Source organism: Pyxicephalus adspersus, chromosome 8 (genome assembly GCF_032062135.1).
Source record: "Pyxicephalus adspersus chromosome 8, UCB_Pads_2.0, whole genome shotgun sequence".
Lineage (NCBI taxonomy): Eukaryota > Metazoa > Chordata > Amphibia > Anura > Pyxicephalidae > Pyxicephalus > Pyxicephalus adspersus.
The window spans coordinates 34743568-34754378 of record NC_092865.1 but is presented as its reverse complement, the minus strand read 5'-3'; the positions used below and the strand labels follow the sequence as shown (position 1 = coordinate 34754378).

General features: G+C 36.4%; 1 protein-coding gene across 1 annotated transcript; it reads right to left on the bottom strand.

Annotated features, from left to right (window-relative positions):
- Positions 1–1347: 1347 nt before the first annotated feature.
- Positions 1348–10488, bottom strand: S1PR1 (sphingosine-1-phosphate receptor 1). The gene is made up of 2 exons (XM_072420013.1): positions 10218–10488; positions 1348–5610 (listed from the first exon to the last, which is right to left on the bottom strand). Exon 2 carries the CDS (start codon positions 5489–5491, stop codon positions 4388–4390), a length of 1104 nt encoding a protein of 367 aa, XP_072276114.1. The 5' UTR covers positions 5492–5610; positions 10218–10488; the 3' UTR covers positions 1348–4387.
- Between the last annotated feature and the right edge of the window lie 323 nt (positions 10489–10811).

Genomic DNA, 10811 nt, shown 5'->3' with positions numbered 1-10811 from the left:
AAACATTCTTTTTGTGACTTAATATACAGAAATATCGTAAATAAATGTCCTCTTCACTAGTGACTTCGTAGAAAGAGGTTGCATCGCATCATCCGTGATAGCATTTGTGATCACAGCAATAATGTTTCATCTTAGTTTAGGAAGTAGATGGTAACCTTGGACATAGCTTAACAAAGATGGCTCATTCTTTCCAGAGAAAAAAGCAGAGGAAGGCATTTTGGGGGGAATACTGTGATAACTTTGGTAGGAAATATGCACGTGTCTGCCAAATGTACATATTAGTGCAGATAGTCCCCCCCAAAAATAAAAATACATTACAACCTCCCACATGAAATTGAATAACAATGTGTTCTTTTTTCAAAATATATCTATTTTAAAATTCTTTAATTATACCCCAGTAGCTCTGTCTTCTTGTTTTGTGCTGCAGTGGGTAGATGTGCATGCAGCTTTGCCATCCATTGAGCATGTTGCAAATCTGAAAGCCATGTCTGCAGCTTTCTGTGCACCATGATATTCTCAGATGGCCATGTCACAAGCTGCTTTCTGATCAGATCACACTATTTTCTTGACTAAGAGAAAGGCTTATTCACCAAGCTTCCCTGTCATTGTTATTGCTGTATTCCTCCAAATAATCATTACTATGCTAAGCCCTTCATAATATTGGTACAGATAGTGCCTATGTGACCGCTAATGCATTGTTTAAAAAACAAAAGTCAGAACATTTTATATATTCTCTGACAATGGTTAATTGAATGTCTGTAAGGAGTATTTATTAAATACCAAACCCTAGTTTTAAATGTACTAACGTTAGATGCATTTTATGCATTCTGGTAAAAAATCGTTAAAATAAATGATATAAAACACCATTTAAATCCTTCAATTAATTAATATGTTTTGCTTGTGATTTTTATTCATTTTTTTCCTTAGATATTTGCAGATGTTGGCCTTTTAGGGTTATGTGGTTGGAAAATAGCAGCCCATTGGTGTTCAATAGTACTCTTTCCAGGCATTCACTGGCAAAAAAAATCTTAAATTCTATGTATGCTACACTTCAGTGTTTGCCTCAGAAGCATGTGAATGCGTTGACTCCTCTCTTGGGATTTCCTGTCTGGTCATTCTTTAGCAGATGGTATTTCCTGGATCCTCACAATGTTCCGGGTCCTTCATTTAACCATATTTGGAAACCAACACAGAAGGCAACAATCGTAAATTACCTTTCAACAACCTATAGCAAAGAAGTTAAATAATGCTAATTTCTAATAGTTTGCAATTCACAATTGTTCAACCCTGTTAAGAAAAGGACAAACAGTGTTTTTCTGTTTCATTCTATGCACCACACAGAGAATATTACAAAATCATCAGTTTATTACAGGTTTATAATACAACGTACTATGTGCAAATACAATAAGAAAAGTCAGGCATTTTAAATACTACATAAAAAAAAGTCTGTTTAATTGCACTGGTAAAAAAAAAAAAAAAACTAAAACAATATAAAAATAAACAAAATAAGTATTACAAATGACTCATTAAAAATCATCTGTCAACGGTTTGCGTTTAAAACAACACAGCTTTGTAATATCTGAGAAAAATAGGTTTCCCAAATGGAAAAATTAATTTGAGTTTACATTCACAAGGAAAGGTTTGTTTTGCTGCAATTGTAACTTTTTACCACCACTAAGGGATGAGCTGCACATTATATATTTATACTTTGATTCGAAAAGGTTTTAGCATGTGCTGGCAGTCAGTTTATTGGATTAGATCTAAATAAGACCCGTGCTACTAAAATCACTTCATTAAAAGAATCAATTGATTACTCACATGGAAAAAACGGCAACACAAGAAGGATGCGGTTGCAAATAGTAGAAATGCATGATTAATGCATTGTAGGACCACGAAAGACTGAGCAGTACATTGTGTTACAACATATTTTTTTCTATTGATTTAGAGATTGATTGCTATTCCTATTGAATAATCAATAGCAATTTTATTCTAATAAGGTGAATGCCAGCAAGTGGGAAAATCTCTCTATATCAAAAGAATAAATTAAATGAATAGTCAAAACTTTTTCATTCTGAACTGACTTTAAAAATAAAGTCTCTGTTTGTCCTGGTAATCACTGCCATCAAGACAGTGCTAGGAAAATCCAAACTGTTACAGTCGTCATTACAACAAGAGGTAGGGGGGTCTTTCGATAGTAAATGATAGTTTGGTGACAACTGGGAACTTTCCCATCGTTTGTAGAAGTTTCTTCTCACATCCCATTGTGTTTGTGGAACAGGAAGTAAAGGGAAACTTCATTAAATTTATAGACAACACAAGAATAAATATAAGGCATTTTAATTCTCAGTTTATTGAGATTTTATTACTAAGAAAAAAAAAGTGTTGGCTGTATACTTTAAAAGCTGTGAAGCTTAGCCCTTACTGTGGTGGTAGACAGTTATTACTCACTGCCAAGATATTAAGAGATTCTATGTCACTTCTACGTCCAATATACAAGTATAAATTCAATCTTTACAAATAGTATCACAGGTTAACTGGCACACCCTCCATTGGAGTGGCTCTAGATGGTTCTAAAAACAAAAGTGCCATAAAAGTGATTATAAACCTTGTGGCTTAATACTTAATTATTCTGATGTCATTTGTAAAAATAACAGGAATAAAAGATGACGAAATAACATACATCCAATTTGGAATATATTATTATTATTCTAAAGAAAACCTGTGACAAAAGAAAGCATGATGGCTGCCATTAAGAAGTCCATATGAAAATGTTCATAGCCTGGCTGTTTTGCAGACAGGTGACCTCTAATACCTTCTAAGTCAATGGCCCAAAACAATTATGCAGATCATTGGCTCAAAGTACTGCACCCCAAGTTTCAGTATGATGACCAGGCAACTAACATTTCAAGATGGAGAGGTCAGCAATGGAAGCTACCAAGTTTCTGTTAGTAGATCTTTCCTAGTAGATGGCTGAAAACCTTTTTATGTAAGAAGCACACAAAATACATGAACACTTCATGTCATAAACCTTTGCTTTTGTTAAAAGAATTCATGTAGGAAGCAAAGAATTATTAAGCAGACTGAATAGATATAGGTCAACACTGAATGAACCCCATTCCATAGGGTTTTGTAGAACAGTGCAGGAAATACACAGGTAACAATCCCACAAAACCCAATGTGAATCTACAGGCAGGTAGAGCTGGTGCACCATAGATTGGAACCAAAACGTTAGCAAAAACCTGAGGTCACTGGCATGACTGCAAGGTCAGTATGTATCTGTGGAGAGGATGTAGAGTTCTTTTGGGGTGGAATTAGATACGTGATAAGGCTATGGAGAAAAGTGTGCTCCATCATTAAAATTATTTTTTGACCCAATCAATGTATGTACATTTTAGGTTATGGTAAGGTAGAGAGACCATTATATTGGAGAATGCCAGTATATTTGCAGGTCTAAGGATGGACAGACATGGGGGCTATCTAGAAAAATTCAGTCTATGACATAGGTTTGAGATGATGCTGCACAACACATACTTGAGATAAGGACTCCATCTGGTACTCTGATCTATACAAATCCAGACAGGTACACAGTTTTCAAATGCCAGGAGGGGCTACAGTTACCACTCCGCTGCCACCTACTATCCTGACATTAATTAAATAACACAGATGATCTTCCAGTAAATGTAGTAGTGTTGTTTTTATATATATTTCAGCCATCAGCTAGTGTAAGTGTCCAGTTGGGTCCCAGGGCCAAAGAAATTTGTTACGAGAAAACAGAATCTCATTTTTCGTATACTGACATTAGTAAATTGACACTTGATTGGTCACTGTAGGTTCCTGCATATTTTGTGCACCATACCATTTGATTTGGGTGTATGCCTTAAGAACTTAAAATGGACAACTGTAAATTAGATTTTCCAGGGGAAGATAATTTAGGTTGATTGAAACTTGTAGAACAAATTTTGTGAGAGATATTGTGATTTTTGTGAGAGTTAAGAATATAAAGGTATGTAGAAAAAACAAGTGCCCAGAATGTCTCTCCTAGAGAAAGTTTAATAACTAGGTGTCCTATCCACTTTAGGTAAGTGATGTTAGATCTTATGGTTGAACTTCATATACAGGTACAGATCCACTTCATTAAGATATGATTCAGTGAAATTCACATCCTTCCAGGCAAAACTAGTGTTCCACAAGCAACGGTCAGGTTTACACAGCTTGTTTACTCCTTATATTCCCTTTCAGTCAAGTGCTTTGTGTCTCCATTCACAACTAATGCTACTTTTCTGGACTTTGCGTGTCCTTATCATTTTCCTGGGGGAAAGGAGATATTCCACTAGGTGGCTATGCCCACTTACGGCAGCTTGTCAAACTTACGTCTGCTGTCCGTGTGTTAGGAGGAGGAAGTCATATTGCCAGAAGACATAAGGGTCGCTGGGTAGTCTATATCCTCCTTCTGTGGATGAGAAGAATTGTCTGACTTGCTTCGGCTGAACTCCATTCCTGTGATAATTGGCCTTTTAACTTTTGCCCCCGCGTTCATAATGGAGCCATGGCAACAGATGGCCATTTTTAGGAAGGCACGTCTCATCTCCCTATTGGTCAGGGTGTAAATAATGGGATTTGTGGCAGAGTTAAGAACTGCAAGCGATAAGAAGTATTCAGCCTTGAAAAGAACTTCACAAGCTCTAACTTGACATCCAAAATCCAACAAGAGAAAAACAAAAAGTGGTGACCAACACAGGATGAAGACACTTAAGACAATAATAACTGTTTTAAGCAATGCCATGGACTTCTCTGAACTCCGACTGGTTCTGGCACAGTTCTTCCTAAAAGTCAGGCTTCTACTTCGTGTTCTTACCAAGAAGTAGATCCTGGCATATAAAACTACAATAGCCATCAATAGTATGCAGAAAATGGTGGTACAGAAGAAAATATAATTTTTATGATACAAGGGAAGGACTGTAGAACAAGATTGCAGTTCCCTTAAGCAGTTCCAGCCCATAATTGGTAGACCTCCAAGACATAAAGACAGAAGCCAACAGCCACTAATCAGGAGGAAAGACCTTGAGCTTTTGCTTCCATTGTGCAACTTCATCTTCAACATGGTGATGTAGCGTTCAATAGCAATGGCCAAGAGGCTGAAGACCGAGGCAGAGAGAGCAACAAACATACTTCCTTCCCGTAAAAACCATTGATTTGGTGTCAGCTTAAATGTATTGGGCCCAGAAAGGAGGATGTTGGCTGTGTAAGCAGCTCCAGCTAATAAATCCGAAAGTGCCAAGTTGCCAATAAAGTAATACATTGGACGATGGAACTTCTTGGTTCGCCAGATAGTCAACAGTACAAGAATGTTCTCCAATACAATAAAGCAGCAGATAATTATAAATATGATAGAGCTTGACTTCAGACCACTCTTAGAAGGGTTCTTGTATTTCCCCGTGTAATTATAATGCAATAAAATAGTATCTTCCATGGAGTAGTTATGAGCCGTCATCTTGGCAGTCGTAGCTGCTGTAGTTTCTTGAAATTAACACTAGATGTCAGATGCGATGTTCAAATGAAGCTCCAGTAGCTAAGATTCCTTCTCCAATGTATATGACTACACTTGCATTCCTGAAACCACATAATAACATATTGGTTAGATTGTTCTGATTTAGTTCATGCAGTAAGAATGCATTTTGCAGCTTTAGTTTATGCAATATAAAAAAATATATATATTTGTTGATGAAGAACACAATTTTTGTTACTAATTCATTTCAGTTCATTTCTAAAATATCAATTATATAACATTTGTATGTTATCCTTTACAAATTAAGCACTGAAAATGTATTTTTTGAAAAAACAAATTTTTGTAAAATATTTTTAAATCAGACCTAATGTTTTTACCCAATGGAATTGGCATTTTGTGGTCTTACTGACAACTAGAAGATATGCTGGAATATACAATAGAAGTAACAATGTGATGTATGGGTAAACAACAGGGAATAAATATTGGCACATAACTATTCTCCAGCTGCTGATTTAGTTATAAAGACTTCTTTTTTAGGTGCAGAAACTTGCAGCAAGTAACAGAAATCAATAAATCACTGGTCTTTGGCATTAAGATACTATGTGATGAGACAAATGTATTGAAAAGGGTTGTATAAGGGCTGCCATATGCAGATATACTATTAGCTCATGCAGTCAATACATGGATGCAGGTAACTTTGTATTATGTAAAGGAAGGCAGACACTTGCCAAGGTACAAAAGCCTAAGTGACCACCACTATTTATACAGGGTATTGCAGGAATTTAGGTATTTATACTTTATGACTTTTAAATAATAGAAAACCACCGGCATTCATTTTTCATAATCAGGGAAATGGTTTTTCTAGAAGGTAATCCTACATTGTAACTATATTCAGTAGCTGTGTGAAGTCACCCTGTGTTATAGAGGAAGCGTTCTATCTGTGGGGTAAGGTTTTCTATTTTGCGCAAGTAGAGCGGTTAAGCTTGGCTAACATGAAGCTGTGAGCTGGAAGAAAGGAAATGAAGCCAGCATGGACAAGAACTGAAATAGTACATAGCTGTATCCAGAGGATGCTGCTTACTACACCGCATGTACTGGAAAAGTGTCAAAGAGGAAGACAACAGTACTAAAAGGTACTACAGAGTATAGCAATACCTTTATAGCATCTCTGATCCGCAAACAAAATGATTATAGTAGAATCTTTATCTTCTTTTAATAGTAACTTATATTGCGATAGACAAGTGACTTTGTAGGTGGATTCTAGATGTAGGAAAGTAGAGTTCTGTTATTGTTACATTGTCGGAGGGGCCTTTTGTGATGAGTTCACAGTCTAATTGTGTCTGCCTTTAGTATTTGATATGTAAAATTGAAGTATATGTATAGATGACCTATATTGGCATAAACCACAGTGACATGTGTGAAGAGTAGAAGAATATTGTGGTAAATCAAGCATTTAAATACATAAACACTTACTATATCTTACTGTTTTGTCACACCATTCCTAAATCTATTTCCACTTCTACAAATATGAATAAAGCGAACTTGTGCTTGGTCTATTGTAGGCAAACACACAGGTTCATGTAAATGACAGCTTTTCCAGTTGCTTTATTTACCTTTCTTTTACTCCAACACCTGGAGGAGCTGAGTGTCTTTTATTCATTCCTAAAGGCCAACTAAGCAGCAATAAAAGAAGGATGAAAGTGAACCTGTTGCTTTATTCATGCACTGATTCCCTTTTATGACCTAACAATATTGCAGGTAATGTATCCACCATGAGTTCCAGCAGTACCCTGGTGTGCTGTACAGTCCTGCATTTCTCCGAACAGAAGTAATATTAGCCATAATTTAGGATACAGTGCACTATAAATATAACGTTTATGCACCCCTATAAAATGACAGTAGATACAATGTGATTGATGTATATGGCACTGGGACTCAATAATGAGTCAATATAATATTTCTTTTTACTTACTATTTCTACAATGTAGCCAAGTATGGTGTTAAGCTCTTGCAGTAGGCCAAGCACACTGTACTATAAAGCCAGGTAAATGTGCACACTGGGCCTGACTCTTCAATAATGGAGAAGATAGACTATCAAGGGAGAACCAGGGTGATTCAGCAAACCTGTAATGGATCTGGTCAATTTCTGGATCACTGGGGTTCTCCCATAAAAGGGTATCGGTATCAGGTTACGGTACACAATTGGTATGCACCCAAGACTTTGAAAATGAAGGATTTTTCTGAACTCAGACGAGTACTCCATCTCAAATTCCATCCTGTAAAGAATCCTTTGGGTTTCTCAACTTTAATTTCCTGAATAAATATCTGTGCCTTGTAAACAACCACAATCAATCAGCCATTACGACGGATGTCACATGCCTCGTACATAAATAAATCACATGAAGTGGTGTATTTACATTACGTGGTAATGACTCTGCAAAAGCATGGGCTAATGTTTAGCTGGGGTCTCTTGTAAATCAGTGTCATGGTGGCTTTCCATGGGGACTGTAGCTGTTAAAGGACAAATGCCAGGGTAATGTCGGTATATTTTAAAAAGCAGCTCCTGGAAACAAGTGAAATGCATCAATAAACAGCTAAAACTGGGTGGGCATTCCCATGCTGGTAAACAATAGGACACTAAAGGGTATTTAACCAGCAGGGTGGGATACAGCTATGAGTGGATTATAATGGTTGGGTCGTCTATGTTCTTTATATTTATTTCCTGGCCTTAACTTTGATTTTTGGCCAAAGTCCTTATTCATAATTTCATTAAATAATAAAAAAAAGAAAACATCTTCAAGAGTAAAAATGCAAACATTGATCACGTAACTCTTTTGGTGTTTTCGGCACTCTATAAGAATAAGAATTACAGCAGACAACACCGGGACTTCAAAGCATGTGCAAAATCATAGGTAAGGATCACATGCTATAGACGTTTGTTATCTAGTTTGCCGACCAAAGACACATACAGCATTGCTCATATTAAATGACCAGATTATAAATTATTCAGATTTGAGAACATGTACCTGGCCAGTGAAAATTTCAAGCATTGTCATTTCAAGCATCAGTCATTCTATAATGAATTTGGAATACGTCCAGATTGGAACATTTGCCTGTCCTCAAACATTGTTTGTTTCATAAGGTACATTTCAAACTTCCTTTCTCCTAGTGCAGCTTATAACAGTTGCAAAATGACAAAATATTGGAGGCATAAATGTTGGACTTTTTTTTCTGAAAATGATTAATCTAGTTTATAGAAAAAACTTATTACCATGCCTCCACACACCATTACTCGGATCGATGGCTTTGTCTATTTTCATTGGGCTGTATACAATCAGACTGACCAATAACTTCCAAATGAATACAAGTCAAAAGGATTCTATTGTTGGCTAAATAGGTAAAAAGCTCAAGTTAATTAAATAAGCCTTAAGGCTACAGAAAGCATCAGACAATATACAAATGCACTCTGCACCCTGTAATGAATAGCAGTATGTGAAATTTACATATGTGTATACAAAATAGTCCTTTACCCTAAAGGCTCATCTTTTTAAAGTATTGTACGCTGCTATCTCAGTGGCATCAGACTGATTTCTGTATTCTGCATATGTTGTTACTGTACACAAGTGCTTAGAATGTAGCAGCAAAGATATTTAACTGTCCATGTAGCTGCAGGTTATGTTTTCTTGTTGGGGGTCCAACTCCCTTTTTTTATATGTACATGTACGTGAATGAAATATTCATTTAGTTATGCAAAAGTGTTAGGTATTACTCTTTTTTTTGGGAAAGGCAATAGATCTGAACTGATAAAGATTCACAGCACAAGTGCTACAAATGCAAATTAAATGAATCTGGCAATGGGGGACCTTAGAATCTGACTTGATGAATGTCCCGACTTGATGAATGTCCTGTATATATTGCTACCTATTGCTCTCAGTAAGACATCTCATTGCCTTTGGCCACCTTTATCAGAAAAAAAAAAAAAATACTCTGATACCTAGCAATTACCTTACATAGTCCAATCTGCAGGGTGGTCATTTGTGGCTCAAACCAGTGGGAACTGAGAATTGCCTGTGATAGTCATGCAAGGTCAGGTCATGTTGGCCTGATTATATGCTTGTTATCATACATTTCCCATTACCAACCTGCTGGAAAATCTCTGCAAAGCCTGAGTCTGAAAAAGTGAAAAATAGTTTCCCCAGGGGTTACTATGGGTTCTTTAAAGCAATGAGCAACTGACCACAAACCATCCTTCAAACCATCCTTCCCACTGACTATTCGGCTGATGTACCATGAGTGTAGATGACGCTAATATTGTCCGAGGTTCCCTAGGACTGGAAGGGTTTTTTAAAAGGTTCCCAAGATTGAGAAGGGTTATCATATTTTGACCATTCATACAGCAGAACAAATATATGTTTATGCTTACTACTAATTCTAAGTCATAATTTGCCATCTATAGACCATATAGTTACACAGTTACATGTACCAAAGTTTTTCTCCCATTAAACAGATCCTGATGGTAGCACGCTTATTATTTATATGTAAAAAAAACTTGCAGACATCTCCTTATAAATCATTGAAAATGCAATGGTAAAAGTATCTAAACTTCAGAAAAAATATAATTATTGGACTGAAGTATAAGAAGATTCTCTTTGTCTATTGCTAATAATATTTATGATAGCCAATGACATATTGTGATTGTATTAGTCCTTACCTTGGAAGTGCAGACTTCGTGTAGTCAACCAGCAGAGATTAGAAACAAACTACTTTCCTCTTGTCCTGTAACTGTGATATACAGAGCCCAAAGAGTATTTAAACCATTGCAGATATCTCAGATGTTTTCTTTCCTGGGTGACCTTCATGTAGAAGAACACATCCAGCTTTCTTTATTCTCTGGATCCTCCAGAGTTTCCAGGGAGGCTGCTGAGCCAGTTCACTTTCAATGTCAGTCCTGTGCTGCTTCTCCTCCCCAAGCAATACTAGATTGTGGAAGATGTGTGAGCAGAGAAATGTGACCACAGTCCCACCCCCTGTCCTCCTTCTTCCCTTAATCACCAAGTCAATGGGATTCCTTGCTCTGTATTGATTCATGTATTGATTCATGGGGGCAGACTTCAGGCTCACACCTTCACAGACACACTTTACTTTAAATCTATTACTTTAATGTTACTGTTGTCTGAAACCTGTCACCTTCATTGTTAAGTGAAATTTAAAGGGGAAGGTAAAATGCTAAAAATGTGTGAAGGGCAAGTTTATATATGTATTTGCTCATGATCCAACTATATATATAAATATATATATATATATA